The 26918-nt window shown below is 34.8% G+C and overlaps 2 protein-coding genes across 2 annotated transcripts; both read left to right on the top strand.

Moving 5' to 3' along the window:
* Nucleotides 1–4266: 4266 nt before the first annotated feature.
* LOC142611914 (uncharacterized) lies at nt 4267–5160 on the top strand. The gene has a single exon (XM_075784065.1). The coding sequence runs from the start codon at nt 4267–4269 to the stop codon at nt 5158–5160; it is 894 nt and encodes a 297-aa protein (XP_075640180.1).
* A 218-nt stretch (nt 5161–5378) lies between these two features.
* Nucleotides 5379–7985, top strand: LOC142611913 (uncharacterized). Its single transcript, XM_075784064.1, has 6 exons — nt 5379–6078; nt 6184–6448; nt 6655–6825; nt 6994–7096; nt 7227–7468; nt 7568–7985. Exons 1-6 carry the CDS (start codon nt 5379–5381, stop codon nt 7983–7985), a joined length of 1899 nt encoding a protein of 632 aa, XP_075640179.1.
* Nucleotides 7986–26918: the final 18933 nt, after the last annotated feature.

The raw sequence follows: 26918 nt of genomic DNA, 5'->3' as shown, positions 1-26918 counted from the left end.
TGGGTTGAGTTCAAAAGAGAGGGAATAATAATTAGGAGATGGAAATCAATCAAAGAGGCAAAGCAGAGATGAAGAAAAATTAGAATCCTTGTGTGAAAAAAAGCTTTGTTTAATAAAGCTTTTGTTTTTTCCTTTTCGTTTTTGTTCTCTCTCTTTTTGTCTTTCAAAGATTCCATCAAATTTTCGATCCACCACCACCACCGCTGCACACAGCACATTACACAATCACCCTCCCTTTTTTACTTTCCTTTCCTCTCCTTTCTTTTCCTTTCCCTCCCAACTCCCCCACCCCTTTTGTCTTTGTTATTATAATAATAATAATAATAATAAAATACTAATCAATATAATATTATATTATATTATATTATATCTCTCTTTTTGTAATTATTCTGGAAGAACATCATCATTATCAAATTGGGCCAAAAATCAAACTGAAATAGAAACATAGAGGCTGAAAGCTAGAAGATTTGAGAGAGAAAGAGAGATTTATTTAGATAATTTTTTGTTATGCACGTATTTGTGCCTTTTGCTGCTAATTGAGTTGGATGAATCTAAAAGATTGCAAAACTTATATGTGTCTTTCTCCTAATGTGTATAGGAGAATTGTCTAGCAATGATGAGAAAAAATATAAAGCACTGAAGCGAGCAACTGAAAGGGAGATTTCTCAAAGTTGAGGTCGTCATCTGTTGCACATGTGTTGGTGTTGGAGATCCTCGATTGGCAAATCTTAGGTTCCATCAGGTTGAAATGCATCTAACATGTGGAAGTTTATCCAGGATTCACTAGTTTAAAAGCTTACTCTTTTAACTTTTTGTTTTTTGTTTTGCTGTTATTGGTATACTGCATTTGGATCATTCACAGTGGTTTTATTTTTTTCGATTTTTCTATTCACTGATTTTTTTGGAATGTTTTTCTAAAAAGTTAACTTATTTTTTTATAATCTGTCTGCAATATTGAACTTTTAACTTGCTATTCCACTGAGAAATTACCAACAGTTTTGACAATCAAATGAAATTGATAAAATTATATGCATGTTTGGCATTACTTTAGGAAGAGAGTTCTAATTATAGAGTTTTAGTAGTTTGTAATATAGAATTTTAACTGAGAAGCTCTTTAGCTTTTTTGGCTTTTGAGTGTTTGACAAATTGCATTAAACGGTGCTTTAAGGTGGTAGATTTATAAAGCATGATTAGTGAATTGTAGAGTTTTTTCCCTAAAAGCTTCAAATTTTAGCTTCCTAATCACGAAGGTTGATGTAGTTGAGCTTTAAACTAGTTTTCTATTGGAGAGGGTTTGGGAATTGGGATAAGCGTAGGTCTTAGTTTTTTTCTAAAATACATTGAAAATGCTGTTGCTATTAGTTGTATGCATAATTTATAGGTTTTTAATATATTTCATTCTTCTTTATTTACGTTTTTTTTTAATGTTGAATAAGCTTGAATTCTTAATTATTATATTCTTTACTAATAATTTGAGTTTGAAATATATGAAGTGGAGTGTATATGAAGCTGACCAAACCATGATATGACTTACAGTTAAAGAGCTTACAAATCCCTTCATGAACAGGATGTTCAAACCCAAAATTGTTTTTTTCTTTTTTATAGTATGTTGGAACTCCGAGAAATGCCAATGGCACCCTCTCAGGTGTTTTTGTTGTAGTCTAACTAGGCCTTTTTTGACGACCGAAAAAGATAAAAACCCAAAGCTTTGGTTTTTTTTTTTGGTGAGAGTTTATATTAGAGGATTCCACATTGGGCTCTTCCAACAGGCTTTTTTGCTGAATCCACCAACCTTAATAAAATAGAAAGTGGCATGAATTGTTTCATAGGTTTGACAAGTGACTGTGTGCCCTGTAGCTTTTATTTTAAAATGATATTATGCATTTTATCAAAATTTGGAACTTTCTCATAAAACAAATTCATTTTCTCTGTCTCCCACCCTCCTTTCCATTTGTGTATTATTATCATCAATTTCTCATGAATGACTAATTGACAATCACCAAGGCTGTGTGATCCCACTTCCTATAATTTTTTTTTTTTTTTTTGGTTTAAATATAAACAGAGCAGGTATGGGAGAGTTTTTGTTTAGGCCAAGACTTTGAATGATAGTGATATTTGGGTGTATTCTTGGTTGGACTAATTGGACTTGAGGGTTTATTCTTGAATGAATTTGGGCCCTTTTATTCCTTAAGTGGGTTTGCTTTGGGTTGAGTTTTGGAATAATGGGCCAAGCGTTTCTGGTCTAAAATTAGATGGGCTTGAGCTGGGTGTATTTCAGATTGGGCTGGTGGAAGTGAAGGTCCAAATCTAATTTTTAGGTGGCTGGTTAGTAAATTTATGTTGGGCCTCACTTGGGTTGCTTATGTGATTGAGGGTTTTGATTCAAATTGGGCTTAGGCTTCCTTTCTTCTTTTGAGAACTGATCCTTCCAAGTTGATCTCTGCTTAGAGCCGATTGAAAAGGGTACATTTTTTATTTTTCTTTAGGGTTGTTTCCCTTTCTTTGAATAAGTTTTGTTTTGGTGTTAGTTATTGCTTCAAATTGCCACTGCCGGATACCAGTAACACCATCACTCTCTCTCTCTCTCTGCTTGAATGAGGTTTATCATATGAGTGGGATGGATAATCCTCTTAATATTACTATAAATGTTTTTGCTCTACAATTTAAAGCATTTTGCTGTTTTAATGAGTTAAAAGATGAAAAATCATAAAATATGGTAAAAATATGAATTGGGTATGCACGCCAACTATATGCAATTGTCAATGTATTGTAAATATATCATGATGTATATTGTTGACTTCCTTAGTTCTTTGCCTGAAAATTATATTCATAGTATTATATTATATCATATCAGTGGACTACATTATATCATACTTGTCTTGTTTGTAAGAAGAACCATACTTTTTCTTGCCAACCATTGTGGTATTGGGCCCACATATTGTATTTCTCCGAAGGGGAAGACTCTATAAATAGTGGGTGAGATTGAACTTGGATAGCATTAATACGCTTGGAATACCTATTAAATCATTGAAGTGTCCAAACCAAACATGCTTTACGTTTGGAATAGCTATTGAAATTTTAATTCTTTGGAATTTGGATAGCATGAATACGCTTGCATGTTTTCTTTTGTTTTTGAACAATAGTACACAGCTCAACTTCCTTAAGAGTTTTTTGTTGATTTGGATTTGGAGTGATCTCATTATTAAGATATCTTTATATAGACATCTTATGAATATGAACATATTTCTCCTAGGTTAAGGAAGAAATGCTAGAATATCACAACATCATTTCTGTTGGACCATTTAGCAGTTTAGATGCCAATTGTGCATGAGCAATCTTATCAACCAACCATGAAAAGGGGGTATAGTACTATAGTACCTGTATCTTTTGAGTAACTTCATCAAAATGATTGTTTGACGTAAAATTACTAATTTTAAATGTTAAAATGAGATTGACTTATCTTGTTAATTTTCTGTAAAAAAAATTCTCAAGAATAAACCAAACTTTTATGTTTTAATATTGCTAAGGATCTTGTGAAATTCCTAATATGCTTTTATATTGCTAAGATCTTGTGAAGCTGTTTTATATTTCATCTTGCACAACACAAACTTGTGTGTTGTTTGTAGATATGCTTACTTTGTGACTTACTCTCAGCTGAATTGCTTTGAAGTGAGTCTTGTTTAAAAATTAACTTAGGTTTATATATATTCTTTTCTTGTTGGCAGATTGCAAAAAGAAGAGGCACTATAAGTTCGTGTGATCAAAGCAAGTAAAGTTGGTGAAAGACTTAAGGTACTCTCTCTCTCTCTCTCTCTCTCTGTTTGTGGTGGGTTGTTGAATTGGGGCAAGCAGGTCGCTTGCATGGAGTAATAAGGTGGTTTTAGTTGATATTGGGAGTGCTGACTGTTTTGTGTAATATTGGATGATTGTTGTTGAGTTGTTCTTATTTGATTAATTCATTTTAAGGGTTTCTCTCTATCTTTTTCACACATGTGGAACGCTAAAATGGAATTGCATATTTAAAGAGATGTCCATTCCTAAAGAATATTGCTAGTCCTAAAGATGTTATAGTTACCAAATGTATTGATAACTTCTCTATGCATTTAAATTCATTGTTTGATTAGAAACATAGCTAAAAGTGAATGATTAAAGATGATTTGTTTCTTAAATTAAGGTGAAATTGTGTAAATGGAATGTGTGTTAACTCTTGGTTTGTGTTTTCATGAAATCACATTATAGGTATTTCTTGTAAATCACGTTATAGCAATGGATAAGAGTTGGATGAAACTTACCAATAGAAGGTCGCGAGAATATTTAGATGGAGTCCAACAGTTTCTGAATTTTGCATCTAACCATGCAAACCCAGATGGAACAGTTTCATGTCCGTGTAAAAAATGCGTGCATACAGATTCGTTGCCTATAGATGTTGTACACATTCACTTAGTGTCAAATGGGATTTGTAGGGGTTATATCCCTTGGATTTTTAATGAGGAATCATCGTTTGCAAAGACTTCTACTGAAACTCCTAATAGTCATGTCCAAGAAAACCCGATAGAGTATGCCGATCTTCGTGACATGTTGCATGACATGTTCCCCATACAAGATATGGCATCTGGGCCAACGGAAGAAGTTCCTAGTGTGCACCAACCCACAGAAGGTCCTGCAAAAGGTCCTAATGAAGATGCACTTCAGTTTATGAAATTGCTTGAAGATGTTAATCAACCTTGTTATGAAGGTTGTAAGCATTTTAGCAAATTGTCAGCCATTGTGCATTTGTACCACATGAAGTGTCTTAATGGTTGGACCAACAAATCATTTACCATGTTGCTGCAATTTTTGCTTGACTTTCTTCCTTCAAATGCTAAGTTGCCAAAAGATTGTTATGAGGCTAAGAAGATTATTAAGGATCTGGGCTTGAGCTATGAGAAGATTCATGCTTGTCCTAAAGACTGTATTTTATATTGGAAGGACAATGCGAACCTTGAAGCTTGTCCAAACTATAACCTTTCAAGATGGGAAAGTAATGAGTCTAAAGGTCAACAAAGTACTAATGCTTCCTCCAAGAGAAGAAAAAAGAAAGCTGCAAAGATCCTACAGTGGTTCCCCTTAAACCCAAGATTGAAGCACTATTTATGTCTCCCGAAACAGCCAATCATATGAAGTGGCATGCTAATGGTCGTGTGAATGACGAGTTAATGAGGCATCCTATTGATTCTGGAACTTAGAAATCATTTGACTCTAAGTACATAGAACTCTCATCCGAGCCTCGTAATGTAAGGCTTGGATTAGTAGCTGATGGATTCAATCCGTTTGGAAATATGAGTACTACTCATAGTACATGGCCTGTCATTTTGATCCCATACAATCTCCCTCCATAGATGTGCATGAAAAAGTCTTATTTCATGCTATCCTTATTGATTTCTGGTCCAACCTCACTCGGAAACGATATAGATGTGTACTTACAACCCCTAGTAGAAGAACTGAAGGAGTTATGGGATATTGGAGTAGAAACGTTTGATGTGTCTTCCAAAAAATCATTCCAAATGCATGTTGTATTATTGTGGACCATAAATGATTTTCCTGCATATGGTGATATCTCAGGTTGGAGTACCAAAGGGAGACTTGCATGTCCCTCTTGTAACTATGATAGTCAGTCTCATTGGTTAAGATATGGAAGGAAATTTAGTTACATTGGACACAAGCGATTCTTGGATAGAGATCATAAATTTCGTAAGCAAAAAAAATCATTTGATGGATCTGATGATATGAGACCAGCTCCTATTACAGTACTCAGAGGGGAAATCATGTTACAAACGGATGTTGTAGCCGAACATGTGTTTGGGAAGAAAAAAGTTAATTTGACCAATAAAAGAAAAAGAGGGGAGGAGGCCTTAACTGTGTGGAAGAAGAGAAGTATATTTTTCACCTTGCCTTATTGGGAGGACCATATGTTGCGTCACAATCTTGACGTGATGCATATCGAAAAGAATGTAGTGGATAATATAATTGGCACATTGTTGAATTTGGATGGCAAGACAAAGGATAACTTGAAGGCACGCCAAGACTTAAAGGATATGGGTATAAGAAGTGGACTTCACTTGGAAAAGGTTGGGAATGATTAGACACGTATGCCACATGCTTGCTACCATATGAATGCTACTGAAAATGATGGTTTTTTGTAAGTTTTGAAAGATGTAAGAGTGTCAGATGGATATTCTTCAAACATCTCACGTTGCGTTAAACTGAAAGAATGCAAGATTAGTGGGATGAAAAGCCATGATAATCACATCTTAATGCAGCAGCTTTTTCCAATAGCAATACGTGGATCTTTGCCCCCTGAAGTGAGTAGGAGTTTAATTGACTTATCTTGTTTCTTTAGGGAGATATGTTCCAAAGTACTAAATGTGGAGGAACTTGAGGCTCTTGAGAAGAGAATTGCAGTGACATTGTGAGAGTTGGAAAGGATATTCCCTCCCTCTTTCTTTACAGTGATGGTACATCTAGTCATGCATTTGGCTAGCGAAGCCAAAGTTGCTGGCCCAGTTCATTACCGTTGGATGTATCCCATAGAGAGGTAACACATATATTAACTTGATCTATTTGGTTTTGTTTAACTTACCAATTTTCCACTGTTGATCTTGGGTTTTCCAATAGGTACTTGTTAAGACTTAAGTCTTACGTACATAATAAAACTTATCCAGAAGGCTCCATTGCAGAAGGGTATATAGCAGAGGAATGCTTAACATTCTGCTCACGCTATTTTAAATTTGTTGAAACTGCATTCAATCGGCCTGTAAGGAATGTTGAGGACCCATGGGTGCAGTGGTGAGCATTACACTAGATTCAAATTTATGGATCCAAGCACATCGTTATGTACTATTCAATTGTGAAGAAATCACTCCATTTCGCGAGTAAGTGATATGTCCTTACGTGTCCTTTAACGGCATTCCAATACAATACTCTAGATTAACACTAACACGTTTGTCTACACAGTGTACACATAGCGGAGATCAAGGCCGATTTTCCTTTTCATGTGACTAATGATGTTATTCAAAAGCAACACATAGAGGAATTCTGCCCTTGGTTTAGGGAATATGTAAGTAAAGCATATATATATATATATATATATATATATATATATATATATATATATATATATATTGTTGTATTTTTGGTTGTAACACTTTAGATATCATACTTATAATAAAAGTCTTCCTCTATAATAGGTAATGTCGATGGATGCTTGTAAGAGAAAGGAACTCTTTGATAAAGTTAGATGGTTTGCTCGATATCTAGATAATGAAGCAAAATGGTTCAAACGTTATGTCATAAATGGTTTGAAGTTTCACACTAAAGATTTTGAGATAACTAGGAAAACTCAAAATAGTGGAGTTTGTGTTGTTACGGAAGGGGGTGCTACTTATTATGGTGTACTAATCGATATTATTGAGTTGAACTACTCTGACAAGTATCGATATGTATTATTTAAATGTTAATGGTCTGACGTTATTAGTGGTAGAGGATTCAAAAAAGATGACTTTGGCTTTCCTCTTGTCAATTTTTCAAGATTGATACACAAGGGCGATCGATTGATTGACGAACCTTATGTATTAGCATCTCAAGCTTTGCAAGTGTTTTACGTGGAGGATGTGAGACATAAAGATTGGATGGTGGTGGTCCAAACAAAACCTAGGGAGGTGTTTGATGTTGGTATTAAAGCTATAGATGATGATGAAGAAGTGGATACATATATGGAGAATGTCCCTTATAATGTAACTACTGATGATGCATGTGATGATGCAAATGACAACCATGCTTGGGCTCGAGTTGATGAAGAAGGAACCATTTGTGATACACCATTGATTAGTGAGGATGAATTGCTTGAAGAAGACTTTATCGATGATGAAGAGCTTAGTGATGATATTTATGAGTCCAATGATGATGGGTCTAGTGATGATGAGTCTAGTGGTGATGACTCTAGTTAATACTATTGGGTATGAGTCTATGAAACCTTAACTTATTTTGGGTATTTTGATGGTGTAATTGTTTGCTTTAGTTTCCCTTCTATGTTCTCTAATGTGATTGTTGAAAGCTGAAATTTGCGGTCTTGTGTTTGCAATTTGAAATGTTCAAGATATTATGGTCAATTGGATGCCTATTAATGTCTTCTAACATGTATACTATACTATATGCTGCTGAAATAATAGTGATATTTGGGGCTCTCATTGAAAATATTGTATTTGTGTTGTTTAAGGGTAGTCTTATATAGATTTGCTCTATGAGAAGTTTTACTTGTACTATTACTTGTCATTGTGCTTATATACTTGTTTATTTCAGAGTTTGACACTTGAAATGGGAAGGCGAAAGACAAATCTACGCATGCGTTCTAAGAGTTCAACATTGGAAAGAGCTGCTTCAGAAGATGTGGATGAAGTGGGGGACCAAGAAACGCACGAAGCTTCTATACAAGGCATGAGTTTTTTACTCAATAGTTTACCATTCATACACAAGGTATGGGCATGTAAGTTGTGAACCCTTATATTAAATTTTATGAAACAAATGGGCTTTTGCATGGTTCAATTTTTTAATTGAACCAAAGTTTTTAATTGGTCATAAGCAAAGTAATGACCACTTGTTTAATAGAATATTTAGACTCATTCTATTAGATGGTTTTCATGCTTTGTTGTTTGACATTGGTTGATATTGTCTCCTTCAAAATTTAGATGTGCAACCAGCTGTACGTGTCACTCGTGGGCCAACCAAGTACTTTTGAGTTGTCACTAAATAGTTTGCATCAGCTGATTGATGATGGGGCGAGGACTTTCACTGGTTTCTTGGGTACAATTGCGCGGAAACCACACATGTGTCCGATTAGATATCTTAATTGGAAGGACATGCCAGAAGAACTTAAAGAAGAGTGTTGGCGTGTTGTAGAGGTATTAAAAAAGTTATAATACTTGTAATTATGATATTTTGTACTAAGTTTTACATAAGTAATTTAGCATGAACACATTTGTAATTTGATAACTCAACTATTTGATTGTAGCGTAAATACAGTGTCCCTGTTAATCCTATTGCATATGCGGCTCTGAAGACATTTACCTTACAAAAAATTGGGAAGGCTTGGAGGGATCATAAGTCTAGGATGAAGAAACGACATTATATACCTCATTCAAGAAACAAAACACGGGTAAAGAACAACCCACCCAAGGGATGCATAGCACAAGATTGGGATATACTTGTCGATCATTGGTATACTGATGATGCAGTGGTATGTTTGTTTTCTCTCTCTTTTCCATCATGGATCATACCAAAAGGAGAATAATTATTGAGAAATTAAGAGAATACATATTGGATTGCTTTCAGATAGTATTTGTTAGTTTTATGTGGGTTTTTTGTGAAACTGGTATAAATGAGAAGTTGTGTTTCATATTTCATATTTGTTTAATTTGGTAGAAGTCTTGGAAGTGGTAAATGCTAGTTTGTCTCAAGGTTCAAGAACAAAGGCAAGTGTGTGGTGTTTAATGTTTTGATGTCCATTATATTGATGCAAGTGAAGCTTTTATTATCAAATTGTTACTCTTTATCATCATGTAGTTTCTCTCATTCTTTTACTTTTGTTTCCAATAGATACCAAATGATATTTCATAGGTTTGGCTTTAGCTAAAGGTGGCTTTAGATCCTTAAAGCATATTGTATATAAACATGTAATTTTGTTGAATATAGATAGAGTCAAAGAAGAATAAAGAACGTCGTTCTAAACAGGATGAGTTACATACTGCTAGCTCTTGTAGCTATGATGTGCATGCTACAAAAAAGGTAATAAGTATTATAACGCTTTTTAAATGATTTCGACTTCTCCTAAAGTTTGTGGAACTTTATATCATCATTACATAAATATGTTGTTCATAATGTAGGCAAAAACAGATGGACAACCTGTAGAGCGTGCAGTATTATATCAAATACTACATACTCGTAAAGATGGAACTGCAGTTAATCTTGTAGTGAAAGCAAAAATGGTGAGTAATTTCTCCATTGTAGATGAGGGTAACGAAATAGGAATTCAAGAAACAATATTGTATATAGAAACAATACTACCACTTGTGTAACTTTTTTGAAATCCCATGTCCCATCCTATATATATATATATATATATATATATATATATATATATATATATATATATATATGTATGTATGTATGTTGTGGGGTCATTTTAACAATATGATTTCTAACTTTTTTTTGTTTTGTTCAAACCCACATATCAGGACAAAATGAAGGAATTGTTGGAGATGTCTTCGAATCAATTGCAGTCATCTGACACGAGTGGTAGTATTGCACGGTCACCAGATGATGTGTTTGCCAAAGTGATGGGCAAGGAGCGTAAAGGTTGTATTCGTGGGGTGGGATTTGGTCCAAGCCCAAGTGGTTGAAGTAGCAAGAGTGCTCTCACGGACATTGAAATACACTCAAGTCAAGCAAGGGACAATGAAGTTGCACAACTGAAGACTTCCTTGGCTACTATGGAGGAGAAACTAGCGGGTTTTGATGAAATGAAGCAAAGACTTAGTCAATTCGAAGAAATGGAGCAAAGAATGGAGCAAAGAATGGCTTGCATGCTTCAACAAATACAACAAATTTCTCCTCAATGCAATCAGGTATATTAACAAAGACTTAGTCAATGTTTTGAAGACATTTTTATTTTAGAAAGAATAAAAATGCATTATTTTAGAAAGAATACAAAATTGAACTTGAAAGTTTAGTTGTAAGATAAATATTAAAAAAAAAAATTTAAGCAACACCTGTTGAAAATGCAATATTGACTAGCAGGATAACATTTTCTTGTCATTTTATTCCATTTATACGCATTTATTGAGTAACCATACTTTTTATGAAGAATACAAATATTTGCTCTTGAGAAAACAAACTATGGTTGGAAGGCAATTTGGAGGGCAAAATTTCCTACAATGATAATCATCATAGTTTTAATTTGGTCCCAAAAATAAATTCCAAGCTCCGTCATTGTCTGTGTATTCATTCATCTCATGTACTGTGTAACCATTATATTAAAACTTTAAACTATTTTAATGTAGGTCCAAACACATTATTTTATCCAGATTAGGCATCAAATATATGCAAAGGCCATCATGCCTTATGGCAGAGGTCACTAGTTTAAATCTACCCTTTACCCTCCCTTGAGCCTAAATATTTAAAAGCAATTTCTAAAACTTTTACATGGGCAATTCAGTGAGAGCCCAAACATTTGCTCGGAACCTTTTTGTGAGTTGGTTGCAAGTAGAAATGTATTATGGATCCACACAGTCACAACATTTTTTTTTCTCAATGTCATATCATATATATACACAAGTTTAGGATGTAATAGAGAGATGTAATAGACATTTTTTGCCTTGGTAATATTTTCTTGTCATTCTATTCCATTTATACGCACTAATTGAGTAACCATACTTTGTATGTAGGATGTTCCTTCGGCCGAACATTCTCCAACTCTGCCAAAATCGTCAGCCGCATCTTATCAACCAACCAGCTTATAAGTTTTATCTTGGTGTTCGAGGATTTTTTTGTGAACAAAGAACTATGGAAGAACAACCACATTTTTTGCAAGTGTTGGAGGATATTTTTTAAACACTTTGGAACTTTGATTATAGTATTAGTTTAATTTGAACGGTTGTTTTACTCAAAAGACCACATCTTTTTTTGTTAATTTTATGATGGTGGTTATAGACAATGTTATGTATTTGATAATATATTTCTATGCTAATACTACGTTAGTTTGGAGACATTTGTGGTGTTGTTAATTAATTACATTTGTGGTATTGTGCTAGTAGAGCTAAAAATACTATAGGTTCTTTGTAACAGGTCTGAACAATATATTTGATGCAAAACAGGTTCTTTGTAACAAGTTGAACAACAATATATTTGATGTAAACAATGGTTTTGAAGCCCACTGAAAAAAAAAAAAAAAAAAAAAAAAAAAAAGAACCTATAGCGGCGGTCAAAAAGCGCTGCAATAGGTTCACATTTTATGTACAAAATGCAACCCTATAGCGGCGCTTATAGCCCGCCGCTATAGGTTCAAACATATAGCGGCGGTCTTACCCGCTGCTAAAAGTCCCATTGCTCCGTTTTACTTTGAATTCCTATAGCGGCGCTTTGTGCCCGCTGCTAAAGGTGAACACAATAGTGGCGGGCACGACCCACCGCTAAAAGTCATATGACACGAATTGGAACATTGTATAGCGGCGGTTTTATGCCCGCCACAATAGACTAAAACCGCCGCTAAAAAGCGTATCTACAGCGGCAGGTTTTTGTACCGCCGCAATAGAGATACAGCATCGCAACAAGGCTGGCGGGTAGAACCGTCGCAATAGGTGAAATGTACCTATAGCGGTGGTTTTTGGGGCTTTAGCGGCGGTTTTGGCCCGTCGCAATAGGCCATTTTTTTGTAGTGGCTGGAAGTGAGGTAAAGGAAAGATTCAAAAGTTTGATGAATTGATTTTTCACCTAATTTTGTTTTTATATATGATGGCAGTAAGTACACTCTAGAGTGCCAGTTTTGGAAATAAGGAGGTCAGGATTCTGAGCTGGCCTCCAGTATTGTTTTTGTTTAGCAAGGAAAGCTTTGTTCATAAGGCTAACTTTCCTAAAACCCAAGCCCCCTACCCATACATGTTTATAAATTATAGATACTATCCCAATTCACCCAATGCATATTTCTTGACTAAAGGGTCATGACCCCACAAAATTAAGTCACACACAATGAAGTCCAGCTTTTTGCAATTGGATTCTGGAGTTCATTAATTCTCCTTGCTTGTGAGAGGTGTCTAGCTTTCCTACCTAGGAGTTCAGACTGGACTTTTTCTAAGAGGTTAGTTGATGTAGCTCAAGTATGTTGTTGAGGGTGAGGTATAAGTTAGACTTGTTCATGTTTATTTGTTGTCCTGATAAGTGACAATACCACTCAAGGGAATGTTTGAATGTAGAGAGGGACAAAGGATTAATTTTGAAGAACAAGAGTTAGTCATCTGCAAAGAGCAGGTGTTTCTGTTCTTCCTCTTTAAACAATTTGCAGGACAAAATATTGGCACAAAAGAGAAACAAGCAGGGAGACAGTGGGTCTCCCTGTCTCAGTCCTCTTTGTGGGTGAAAACTATTAATTTGATGGTGTTTAGTGCTCCTCCTGCTTCTCATTATGGTTATTCTAATTTGCTGAATCTATATTGTTTTTCCCTTATTCTTTTTCCTCTTCCTACCACTGAAGCTATACTACTTATATACGTTCCATGGTTTCTGATATATATAATTACAAGTGAAAATCTAATAGTTCAAAAAATTACAAGGTAGGAAACATTTCAGGAATTATGACTAAACTACATCATATTTTTGAAACTACATGATATTCGTTTTGCTTTTTGCGTAACACGTAGTGCGTGTACTACAACCTTTTTGGTTTTTACTACCTCGAATATCTTGTAGCAATAAGCTATTATTTCACAAATTTTATTGCAATAGATTAAAAATAATTAACAAAAATAATTTGGGTTAATTTATTACGACGATATCTTCATTGTAATAGATAATTGTCATATTTTTTTATTACAATAGATGGTAAAATAATTGGTATTAGATTATTGTAATAATATATTTGTTGCAACTTCATATTTGTCATGCAATAGATTATAAAATAATTGATATTTAGTTATTGCAATGATATATATATTTGTTGCAATAAGCTGTCACTTTAAAATTTTTATTGTAATAGATTGCAAAATAATCGGTATCAAGTTATTAAAACGATTTCTTCATTTTAATAGATAATTGTGTCATATTTTTTTATTACAATAGATGGTAAAATAATTGGTATTAGATTATTGTAATAATATATTCGTTGCAACTTCATATTTGTCATGCAATAGATTATAAAATAATTGATATTTAGTGATTGCAATGATATATATATTTGTTGCAACAAGCTGTCACTTTAAAATTTTTATTGTAATAGATTGCAAAATAATCGGTATCAAGTTATTAAAACGATTTCTTCATTGTAATAGATAATTGTGTCATATTTTTTTATTACAATAGATGATAAAATAATTGGTATTAGATTATTGTAATAATATATTCGTTGCAGCTTCATATTTGTCATGCAATAGATTATAAAATAATTGATATTTAGTTATTGCAATGATATATATATTTGTTGCAATAAACTGTCACTTCAAAATTTTTATTGTAATAGATTGCAAAATAATCGGTATCAAGTTATTAAAACAATTTCTTCAATTTCAGTTATTGCAAAAAAAATTCTAAATGCAATTTTAGAGAGTTGGAGATGATGGCAAGAACTATAGTTGCAGCACGACCATGAAGTTGATAAGAGTAAATATGTGTATGTGGCAGTGTTAGCTGTCAAATTAGTTGATGCATAGTTAGTTGTTATGCTAGGCAAGTGAGTTACTGGTAGTTAAGATTGGGAATGTATCGTAATGGTGTTCCTAGCAATTTCCTTAATTATAATGCTCAGTTTGAAGAGAATGTGAAACTCTGGACCAAACATCAAGAGGCATTAGAGTTGATTTGATGAACAAATTAAAATAACTATGGGTATCATTCATCTTTGGCTTTGCAAATAAACAATAGAAATAACCACAAAGAGAGAGAGACCCTTAATTGACTTCGCTAAACTAAATCATTTCTTATTTGTCCATCTTGAATTTAGCCTGCTTCGTATTTAAATCGGTGATCAGTCTTGTATACTTTTTACTCTCCTTTTATTTATTTATTTTAAAGCAAATCGAAGCAAATGTTGCATTTGCACAAAGCAGTTTGAATGAAATGATACTGTTTTGCATTTCAAAAGAAGCTAAATACTGGAAACGACGACAAATTGTTAAGTCCCCTTTAAGCGAAGCACGTGGCCAACATGCGTGTGCAAGTTATCGAAACACCTGCATTTTGGATAAACAAAGGAAACTAGATGTTAGCATGTGTAAATTGTAAATAAGCTTTTTGTAATTAGTTATTGGCACTTTAAAATTGTTTCTAACTGTTTATAATTTTTTTTTTTTTTTAAATTAACTAGTTAACCAAAACCTTCGGCCATTTTGTTTTGAAAAAAAAAAGAAAAGAAGAAGAAGTAAATTTCAATATTAAAAAGGGAAGAGATAAAAGAGGCTAAAATTTAGGAGTTTTACCATGTCAAAGGTGCATTCTTTGAATTGATTATGATGTTAGCTTTCTGCAGGCTGCTACCAATCCTCCTTTGCCATCACAATCTTCTCCAGGGTATGTGGACTTAGAGGAAACTGCCAAGAAAGAACGACAGCGAAATTTGTAGTCATAACATAGTAATCTAATAAAAATAAAATAAAATTTGTAGTTATAACGTGGTAAACCAACTAAATTTTCTTCACTGGATCACTTTCTTTGAAAACATCTTTTGTCGTTTCACTTTAAATTTGAATTTGGAGAGGAGAAAAAAAAAACTAATTTTTGAAACTTATCTTCTAAAATTTAAGAATTTTAAAATTAGTAATTTTACATATCTAACACTATAATTTAAACTTTTTAAACAAGTGAATTGTAGGGTATTTTTGGTGCCCAAAGTAAGAATTCAAACAAGAAAACTCTTAAATGTAGTATAAATAAACAATGAAGTGTATATAATTTTTTTTTTTTTTTTTTTTTTTTTTTTTATATAAAAAGCACGACCTTCATTAAAAAATTAAAACAGAAGATACATCATGAAGAAGAGCTTGTTGTAGAAAACAATGGCTCTCTTCAATCCAGGCAGAAAAGTCATTAATGTCTAAAGCATACTTAGCTAAGAGATAAGCAGGCAAATTGCCACTCCTAAAAACATGAGAAAGATTGACATTACGAAATTCATTGGAAGCAACTTGCAACCCATATATCAAAGAAGCTATCAAGGAGGATGCTTTTTTTTTTCTTTTCTTTTTTTCTTTTTTGTAAGTTGTATCAAAGCACACTATATTTCCAAAATACTCATAATCCAATTTCATCCTACAATCTGCCCAAAAAAATGTTTGTAATAAGATCATCCAATTTCAACTTGAATCACATAAGAAAAATTAAGGTTTTCAAATTGCATTTTTCATAGATATTCAAGTAGGCCACTTGATCCCCAATTTTCATTTCTTATGTTTGTCTTGTACTCAAATAACTGTTATAATCCTCAAGAATGAAGCCAAGATTTTCAATTCCACCCACCCTTCTAGCCATTAACCCAATACTTACTTTTGGTACAATTCCAGAACTATTTGCTAATTCAACATCAACAGCTGGTTAAGGATTAATGGTCCTTTGAGATTTAAGGAACATGTTCTTATGCGGAGAAGCTAATACATGTGTATGCTTTGCCACAAATTTGATAACACCATATTTTTCAATTGATCTACGACTAATTTTCATTTCTGTCAAGCAACCACATCTTGTCTCTAAATGATCGCATTTCACGTCGTCATCTTTACCAAAAACCCATACCAAAACCATACCAAAAACCCACGAAATCCATACCAAAACTTTGATTTTACCATTCAAAAAACCGTCATTAATTCACCATCAAATCACCCTTCCGTAGTCATCATATACAAATCCCTACCATTAACATGAACCCAAGAGTTCTTAGCAAATTATTAATCTTTATTGGACACTCTTGTGTCATAGGCATAAGACCAAGTACATTTGTTCATTTTAATTGTATTTTGCATATACCAACTATTATTTACCACAATTCCCTCCAGGTCCCCCATATGTTATAGATTTTTCCAAATCTCCACTTTGATTTTCCCAATATATCAAGTCATAACCTACATTGCTAATGTACTTATCCATTAGAGAGGAGTCTATATCCCTTACATTGTACACTTGAGTGACATATTGCATTTGTGTAAAAAAACTTGTTTCTGCCAAATCCTTGCTTGGAAATCGACCATTCCCCATCGGAGGACACGGCTTATTTATATTCCTATATACCTTGCCCCCAAATTGAAAATAGCAAGCGTCATTTGTTAAGAGAGTGAAAATATACTTGGGCCAATATCCTATTTTTTGATCATCCACTTTTAACCACCAATGACTGCTTATTTTATCCTGCATGCATGAAAGTATAAGAAACGTCAACAATTGTGAATACTTCGATACTGAGTCCTAGATGTAATCTTTAAAATTTAGAAGAAAAATTCATTGTAATGTAGAAATTTTAACTAAGACGAAATGAAAACGACTTTGACTAAAATCAAAATCAAAATAACTGTCACGGTGCAATTTGAATTCATCATTGGGCAGATGAAACGGCTTCATCAATGTAATTAAGGGTTAAAGAAATCAAATAAGTGACCTCAACAAGTGAAGAATACTAGGAGAAAAAAAAAAAAAAAAAAAAAAAGGTAGTCTAAAATATCTAGCAAAATAGTAGAAATTGAAAAGGAATCAGAAATTACCTACTATGACCATAGCCAAGCAAGAGCCACATGCATTTTAGAAAAGGAACCTAAATGCCTAAATTAATGTCAATCTTAAGACAGATGTGTGACTGTGACCAAAGTTTATTGTCAAAATTCTTTGTTTACTATTATAACATGCCACAGTTTAAAAACAATAAGCAAGCATGAAATAATTTCACCATTTGAAAAAAAATTCTAATTGGAACATGACTAGTAACCAAAAGCACCACTTACAACCAAAAGGAATTAAACAACAAGGGAGTAATAAAGGTGTTACAAACTTATAACTTAGAATTGATTGAGTCAAATAGTGTACTTCTAACCACCATCTAGCAGTTCAAGAATTCAAACATTAGATTTCTAATAAAACAGGATAAGGGTACTACTGAGATAAATCCCCCATATCGCATAGTCATAGCTATATCTCATAATAATGATGACGACAACAGAGAAAACATAGTAAAGGCTGGTGAAGAAAATCAATTGAGTTTTTAATCATTGAACAAATGCAGATAGAGATAAATTACTTGGGTGCATATGGGCACTGGCGGAGCCAGAGGGGGGCGAGGGGGGCACCTGCCCCCCATGACTCCTAATTTTTTTTTTTTTTTTTTTTTTTTGTATTAGTAGTCACATGGAGGAAAAAAAAAAAACTTCTACATGTTGAAACTTGAAAGTGACCAAACCACCTGTAGGGGCATTGAGCCCAGTAATTTACCAAGGATGGTCCAACGAAGTCTTTTGGGCTAGAAACCCAAATCCTAGGACATCAAATGATCTTGGAGTATCTGAATGTATCTCATAAAGAAATGTCAAGTAAAGATATGATAAACGAATGACCAATTACGTCCGAGGAATAGATTTGTCCTCAGATTGTTAAGCCGAGGACATAGGAAGAGAGGTTTAGTGTCCCCGGGCTATGTTATAAGAAATCCTATGACTACAGGAAGACACAGTACACATAGAGGACAATAGAAAGAGCGGTGGAATATCTAAGGTAAAGCTGCTACCACTACCCATACATTAAAAGCTCTGTAATTGATATACTGACTGCATAGATGGAAGGATGGGACCTGAGCATGAGGTTTGGAACTTGGTTCCTGACTCCAGCGGACTTTAGGGAAAAATTGATGGGACAAGTATCCTAAACCAGCATTACAACCATGAGGTGAAAGATGATGAAGAGAAGAAGATGAAGTATAAATAAAGGGGAAGACCTACGAAGAAAGGGAAGGCTTTTTCAGTGAAGTAAAAGGTCAATAGTATATGATAATCGATAATTGTATCCAACATTAGAAAAATACTATTATAAACTATCCTCGGATTGTGTCCGAGGAGGGGCTTTCAGTCATACTCTTGCAAATAACTCTTTATTTCGTGCCATTGGATCCAAAGCTCGTTCTTTTCCTTGTTATCTAAACCATTCTTAAAATCTAGATTCTAAACCCATCCTCTACAAATTTATTGTAAAAAAGGCCCTTCAAGCCCATTTCCTTTCAGTCATAGATTGTGAATTTGAATTGTGTCCTTACACCACCTATTTCACTATTTATTTTATTTATTTTATATCATTATTTATACCATTTTTACTATTTATGATACTTTTCATAGCATTTTATCTTTGAATGATGCTAGAGATATTACAAATTTTACTACTTATATCTTACAAATTGGCATGTCACCAATCACAAAAAATAATTTCAAACATTTATTCATTATATTTTTTAAGTAACACTAATCATATTTTTACTCCATCAGTTTGTAAATCTTTTAGTAGCTATGAATTGGTTGTTTTTGTTTATTTATTTTAATAATATGAAATATATTCATATTTGCTTATAATCGTTTATTTATTTTGTTATTATTGTTGATTAATGTTTTTTAGATAAATTTCACTTTTAATATCGTCTTTTAATTTTGCCCCCTCTAAACTAAAATCCTAACTTCGCCACTGATATGGTTATTTATATATATAATTATTGGGACAGAAGAGTGGAAAAATAGAAGTTCTAGATAAAATGAACAAACAGTTTGAACTGTTATACTTAGAGCCGTGTCTTCTACTCTTTTTGGCTCAATCTTATTTTTTTCCAGCCTTTTTCCCTGGTTTCGTTTCTTTTTCCTTGTTCTTTTTGTTAGATGGTTTTTACCTTTATTGAGTTAGCGTGTTAAATCACGTGAAACAATGCATGGTCCAAATAAAATCCCAACCTCCCACTACCAATAATATATATATATATATATATATATATATATATATATATATATATAAAGAAACGGTGACTTGGAGTCTACACGAAAGTTAATCATAGAAAAAAAAAAAAAAAAATTTCTAGAGGGCTAGGTCTAAAACCAGAACCCTTAAACCAAAGTGGCATGCATTAGTATCACTGGTGCATTTTTAGTTATTCTATTCTTAAACACAATTACTGAAGTATATAGTAAACAGTTAGTGATTAAGTACTGTACTAGTTTGTATCTAAAAGCGTTTCAAAAAACAAAAACAAAAAAGGTTTGTATCTAAAAGGTAAATAAGCACACGGTAACTTCTGCTCTTTATCTTTTATTTTGCCTTTTTAAAAGAGCATTAACACACCTGACCACCACCCAATAATGGCGAAGCCCCATGGCATTTTCCCTTAACTGGACTAAAATAGAAAATATCTTACTGCAGCAAGATACAAGTATACCAGTAAATTTAATCTAATCCCAACTCGTGACTACCATGAAATCCCATTACATGAAATCCCATTGTCTCTAAATTTCACTTAAAAACAAAACTAAGCTCTTATGTTTCGTATAGCATTGTTTACCAAAACAAAATGTTTCGTATAGCATTCAAATACAAATCTAATCTCGGCAATCATGGAAATCACATAGCATTCAGTTTCAAAAACAAAAACAAAAAAATTTTAAAATCACATAGCATTCAAGCTCAAGTTCTTGATTTCTTTGTCTGTGTCTCTTTGTCTCTCTCAATCGAAGCTCGGTGTTCTCTTCGTGACTTCGTCTCTCTCGGTCACGGTGTGTTTTCTTCGTCTCACAATCGCATTGATAAGAATTGGTATTGCCTAATCACAAGCCTAATCTCTTCTTTGAATTTTTGTGTTTCTTTGTTTTCACCCACTTTCTCGTCGATTTCACCGCATTTCTTTGATTTTCCTTTCGCACATTTCTCAGAAAATTCAAAAATCGAAGGTCTTCTCTCATCTCGACTCCAACACCGCTGATTCCACTAGTTTGATTACATGTCCTACTCTCTCTTATGAAATGTTCATTGTTGATTGTTGATTTTGAAATTGGAAAATTCTCTGTACCTATTGATTGTTGATTTGGAAGGTTGAATCTCTACTCTATTCTGAAGTAATTATTTAATTTGCTCCTTCAAGCTTCATTTTCTTTGATTTTTGGGAGATTTTGTTGTGTTTGTTTATCGATTTGATTTTTCAGGAATTTCCCGCGCTTTTGGATGATTACCTATAACTCTGCTCCATTTTTTTTTAATTAAATACGAAATTGAAGTAATTATTTCATTAGATCGTCCAAACTTTGTTTAAATCTAGGAGATTTTGCTGTATTTGTTCATACGATTTAACATTTCATGAATTTCCTGCGTTTTTTGAAGCACTACCTATAAGTACTTGTACTGCTGTGGTTGCGATTGCGATCGCCATTGTGGTTTTTTTGTTAATTACAACTATAATTAACAAAAATAGAAAGAAGGTATGTAACTTCTCATGGTTTAGCAAAAGAATACTTCAAGGCTTATTGAGTTACCTATCAGCAGATAAGAATGAGTTTCAGCTAAGGCAATTGCAGGCATGTTAAAGATTGCTTGGCAATGCAGCTTTTGAGGCAAACCATTTGTGGTGCACACAAAAGGAAAACATCATAAAATCCTTTGCAATACCTGTCATCCAATTTTTTATATTTTAATCGTGAAAGACATTGATGGAGAATCCATATATTTTAATTGCGAAATGGGCAATGAGTATACACCATGCAGGGCCACGATTGTTTTGTTCTATGTTGTCAAATAGTGAGATCATACTGCATATATGTTTAGGAGTGGCCTCGGATCGGGTTTGGGTCAGGTTTTTTCATACCCAACCCGCAGGTTTAGACTCATTATTCGGATCTGGCCCGTGTAATAAAAGGGTTATTTATGCAAAGCCCATACTCGCCCCGCCTGCCTAATTTGGGCCAATCCGTGGCCCAACCAAAAAAAAAAATATTTTGAGTGAAGCCCAAATTCAAGCCCAAAATTTTTCTCCCATCTCCGTTTAGGCACTACATTTACAACAAACACAATATATACACAATTTCCTCCACGATAGATTACATTACCCCGTAAAGTATCATAATTTCAAGTCTTTAAACTACAATAACTTGAAGTAGCACAACCCATCTGTTGAAGTCCGTAGTTTAAGTAGAAAATCCAAACAAAAAACTTGAAACAAACATCTCATATTCTCACAGACTCAGACTAAATACGACACTAAAAAAAAAATTGAAGAGAAGTAGAGAACAGATCGGCGGTGAGAGCTTGGGCCGGCGATAAGACTGAGAGTGACTGAGAGCGTAGACCGGCGATGGTGAATGCTTGGAACGGCGTTGAGAGGCTGGGAACTTGGGAGGCGGTGCTTGAGAGTGAGTGAGGGTGTGAGACCGTGTGAGCTGAGATTGAGAGAAAAAGAGAAAAAACAATCTGATCGGAGGTGCTGCAGGTGCCCGCGATGGCCGGTGGTCATAGAGATCAGAGGTTGGGGAGATGAGAGTGATGTGAGGAGAGTGAGAGTAGCTGAGTGGGAGAGGAGAGGTGTGAAGGCTGCGGCTGAGTGAAATGGGACTAGGGGATGAGGGTTCTTTTGGAATTTTGTTGCCATTTACCATTCAATATCTAACATTTTCGTTAGTTGTCACTGTGCAAAAGAATGTAGGAAACTAGCATCTCGAGTTTTATAAACTCGAGATTCAAGAAAAACTCGAGCTTTTAGAACTCGATTTGCAGTGTTCGGCAATACCATTACGTGGAAAAATTTTCCAGGTGTAGCCACGTAGAAATCGAGTTTATAAGACTCGAAATCTACACACGCCCATATACAAACCCCTCGCTGAAACAATCACACTCTCTCAACCTCACTCAAACACTCACACTCTCTCAGTTTCAACACACTCTCTCAACCTCACTCAAACACTCACACTCTCTCAATCTCTCAAACGCTCTCTCTGAAACACTCTCACACAAAATTCAAACACTCTCACTCAAACACCCAAACCAGTCACCCTCAACCCCTCGGCGTTCAACGGAAATCACCCTCACCCTCAAACGGTCTCCTCTTTCCTCACAACCGGCTTCAGGCAATCCTTCAAAATCCTTTTTGTCCCTACCAACGGAAGTTTGCAGGTATGTTTTTGAGCTTTTTAAATAATTATTCCATCTGGGTTTTGCCAAGTGTTTGTGTTTGATAATGTCTGTTGTTAGTGCTTTAGTTTTTCTTGTTAGTGTAAGATTTAAGTTAGACGAATTTGGTTTGTTACTTGTTGTATGATTTGGGTTGCTGGCATATTCTATTTTTGTCTCTGTTTTTGTTGGTTTCTGGGTAATAATGCTTGATATGTGTTTAGTTGTTGGGATTAATGTTAGTAAAATCTTTGTTATGGGGTGGTTGCAAATGTTGTAGAAATCTTCCAAAGTGTAATACTTATAAAATGCGTAAGAATGATGCAAATTTCTTCATTGGGCTCAAAATTAGAGAAATTTGTGCTTTTATTTTTGTTCTTGGGTTATAATTACGAATTTTAAAAAAAAAATTGGGGCTTTTGAGTTTTGATACCTTATTTTGTTCTATGGAAAATTTAAAGAAAAAAAAATTGTGAATTATTTTGTGCTTTTGAGTTTTGATACCTTATGAGGACATCACTTTGTTTTGCATCAATATCAGAGTGACTACCCTACAAGCAAATAAGAGATGCTATAAGCCATATAGAACATGTTTTAGGAAGCACCAATTTATATGAAACTTATGGGGAAAAAATCATAGAAAATGCACATATGGCAGCTTGATTTTTCAAGTCTAGTTTGCTTTACTTTAATTTACTATCATAGGGTGCGAACCAAGTCTAAGTGTTCAAGTTGAACCAGAATTCTGTCAAATGCAACCCAACCATTGACCTTCAGCAGCTAATACTACACACAGCTTAAAGAGCATCAATCTCCCTTACACTAATGAACACCAGTGGAACAGATTTAGGCACTACAATGACATCAAACCCCAGCAACACCTACATGATAAGCAAATCAGAAAGAATGCATCTTCCAGTTCAAAAAATACAAACACCAACTTGTAGGCCAAAAATAAAAGACCTCAACAGCACTTTGGGAATTACAGCTAGATAAATTTGGCTTCAGGAGAAGTGGCTACTGATTCAAGCATAATACCTAAGAACCACATGTACTTCAAAATCCACTAGTGTGTTTGTTTCAGACACACTGGGGACAATTTGTATGAATGTTCTCAGTATTTTGGGAGTAAAAAAGGATTCATTTTTTATTTTATAAAACTTCATTTTATTTTATAATGGTTTTTTAATCGTTTGGGACCATTTGATGAATTTTTTTTAGCTTATAACTTGATGTCTCTGTGAATGCGTCTAATTTATTGTTTTGCTGAATTTTGATTCAGCTTGATATCAGCTCTTTTACTATTAAATTATTAGAATGTCTTAACTCTTAGGCTTCTCTACTAGGGGATCTTTTTCTAAACTTCCAATTGAGTCTTTGTAATTAGTACTGTTTATAGTGTCTTGGTAGTTTGCTGGATTTTTCATTCTTCTGATATGCTTCCATCTATTTAACTCAGCTGCACAACTTATTAACCAAGCAGCTGAGTTATTTGGTATTGTTTTAATATAATTTTTTGGATTGGAAGTAGCTATTAAAGTCCTCGAGTCTGAGCATGTAAATTCAGATATGTAGAGAGAGTTTAGGCAGGATGTCTTTTTAATGAGGTGTGTTGAACCGTGTTATTTTCCAAAATTTTGACTTGAGATATATGTTCTTCATATCTTGTTTGTTGAGGTTATGTAACTAGGCTTAATATAATTGTTTGTGGGCGTTAGAGTTATTTATGAAGACTTAATTCTGTGGAATATTGTTGCACTCTTTGCAGTATGGAGCCTGGGATCGATGAGGAGCCAGAGATTGTGCGCCCTGGTCCAGAAGATCCTTCATTGTTGACGCGACAACGAAATCATCGATCAGAGGACATTTGGAATGGCGAGGTGAAATATCTAGTTTTAACAACTGCTTTAATTTTTACGTTGTCTTTGACTTTTAGCAAGTTCTTTGAAAGTTGTATGTCTAATTCTAACAACCGCTATAATTTTTATCCATTTTACGGGACTCGGGCTCACTTACATGCCGTGGTCGCGCTAAGGAGATGGCAAAGATAACGATGCAAGATAATCGGGTGATTGATATTATCAAGTTGGTGGGGTTAGAAGGATTGTTTAGGGTCCCTTCTAGAGAGATAGATCATTGCCTAATATCGGCCCTAGTTGAGCGATGGCGGCCGGAGACTCATACGTTCTATCTTCCACATGGTGAGATGTCAATCACCCTAGAAGATGTGGAGGTCATTTTTGGACTTCCTATAGACGATGAGGTCTTGGTTGGGCCGACTACTGTGGTGGATGGGAATTGGAGGCAACTATGCGTGGAGTTGCTTGGTTTTGGCGTTCCAGAGAATGACAACAAAACTTTGGTGGGGCAAAGAATTCTCATTAGCCGCCTTGTTGAGCGCATTGCAGAGCCACTGCCTCATGATGCAATGGAGGAGCAAGTACATCAGTATGCCCGGTGCTATATTTTAGCACTACTAGGGGATAAGATTTTCATGGATAAGTCGGGAGATAGGGTGCATCTGATGTTCTTAGAGTTCCTGCGGAACCTTCATGATCCGCCAAAGTATAGTTAGGGTAGTGGTTGCCTGGCATGGTTGTATAGAGAGTTGTGCCGGGCAAGTGATAAAGAGGCATCGTAGATTGGTGGGGCGTTGCAATTGGTCCAGCATTGGGCATGGGCGAGGTTGCCATTCTTGTGCCTGAGGATAGAGCCTCCACCTGGATGCGATTATGGCCCATGGCCAAAAGCTCCACTTGCATTTAAGTAAGTATTTTCTTGATACTTAGTATGTTATGCAATGTACTATTCTTAGTAACTAAGTGGTAATATCTTATGTTATTCGATCGTAACTGTAGGTGGGTGCGGGTGCCAAGCCCGAAGAGTAGGCCATCCGGCACGGCATTGATCCATTATCGTGAGCAATTAGTTAGAATGCAGCCGGACCAGGTAATAATATACAAAATTTCTGTGGAAGTTATGTTAATTTTCCTTAAGAATATGTTGAAATCATTGCTTTAACATATCTTCTATTTTAATTTTTTTTTTTCCCTTTATCTATGTATTCTCCTTTGTTTCACATTTTAAGATGTTATGATAATTGTTTTTTGTTTCTATTGTAGATTATATGGCAGCCATATGAGGTAGACTTCGGCCACCTTCCTGACTTCTGCGTCGCAGGGAGGGATACGTGGACGGCAAGGGTGCCACTTGTGTGTTTTTGCATAGTAGAGACACACCACCCAGATCATGTCCTTCGACAGTTTGGGTTGGCGCAAGAGCGGCCCGACCATGTTGTGTACGATGATAGACTGCATAGAATAGACTTGCGTGGGAAGGTGGAAAAGAATTTGAGGGAGGAGCATGGACCGTATATCCTTACATGGGATACGAGACAACAACGAGTTTGCCATGCACCTCCTCAGACTGGTGAGATGCCTCGCAATCATGATTATTACCGCTGGTACCGTCCAGTCACTCGAAAGTATGTCGACCGCAACAGCGCTAAATTAGATATAATGGTAATGTGTTAAATTAGATTTTATTGCCTACTTTGTTTTTTCTTCAGTACATGTAGGAACGTAAAATCAATTGATTTCTTTTTTCAGCAAATCTCGTTTGATTTGACTGACCTCCAATTAAAAAGATTTTCTATTACATATAGTATTCTAATAACACTTTTTGTTCTTAGTTGAGTATTTGAGTAGATCAAATCTGATTGTACTGGTTCTTTCTCTGTTTTAGATTGAAAGCCATTTAGCACTATTGGAGATGCTTCCTGTAGGCAGCCGAGCACACAACCATGTCCGACGTGTCCTAAATAATGTGGCTGGGCTTGGTGGTGGTCTTGCAGCAAATGGGCAGGCAAACAATGGGCATGAGACTAAGTCAACAGCTACTGCAACCCCAAGCACAAACGCAGCACCCTGAAGTACATCGACCCGTGGTCAAGGTGCTACTGCAAGCCCAAGCACAAGTGCAGCTAGGGGCCGTGGTCGGCCTGCTACAACAAGCCCAAGCACAAGTGC

This window comes from Castanea sativa, chromosome 10 (assembly GCF_040712315.1).
Source record: "Castanea sativa cultivar Marrone di Chiusa Pesio chromosome 10, ASM4071231v1".
Classification (NCBI taxonomy): Eukaryota; Viridiplantae; Streptophyta; class Magnoliopsida; order Fagales; family Fagaceae; genus Castanea; species Castanea sativa.
Note: the sequence above shows the minus strand (reverse complement) of the source record. Positions and strands in the feature narration are given on the sequence as shown.

What these genes read in the sequence shown, in the direction of transcription:
- LOC142611914 (XM_075784065.1), top strand. Translation starts at nt 4,267, where the DNA reads ATGGATAAGAGTTGGATGAAACTTACCAATAGAAGGTCGCGAGAATAT.
- LOC142611913 (XM_075784064.1), top strand. Translation starts at nt 5,379, where the DNA reads ATGTGCATGAAAAAGTCTTATTTCATGCTATCCTTATTGATTTCTGGT. An exon ending in CCAAGACTTAAAGGATATGG is followed by an intron (nt 6,079 to 6,183) that starts GTATAAGAAGTG and finishes GTTTTTTGTAAG; the next exon opens with TTTTGAAAGATGTAAGAGTG. An exon ending in AAGAGAATTGCAGTGACATT is followed by an intron (nt 6,449 to 6,654) that starts GTGAGAGTTGGA and finishes GTTTTCCAATAG; the next exon opens with GTACTTGTTAAGACTTAAGT.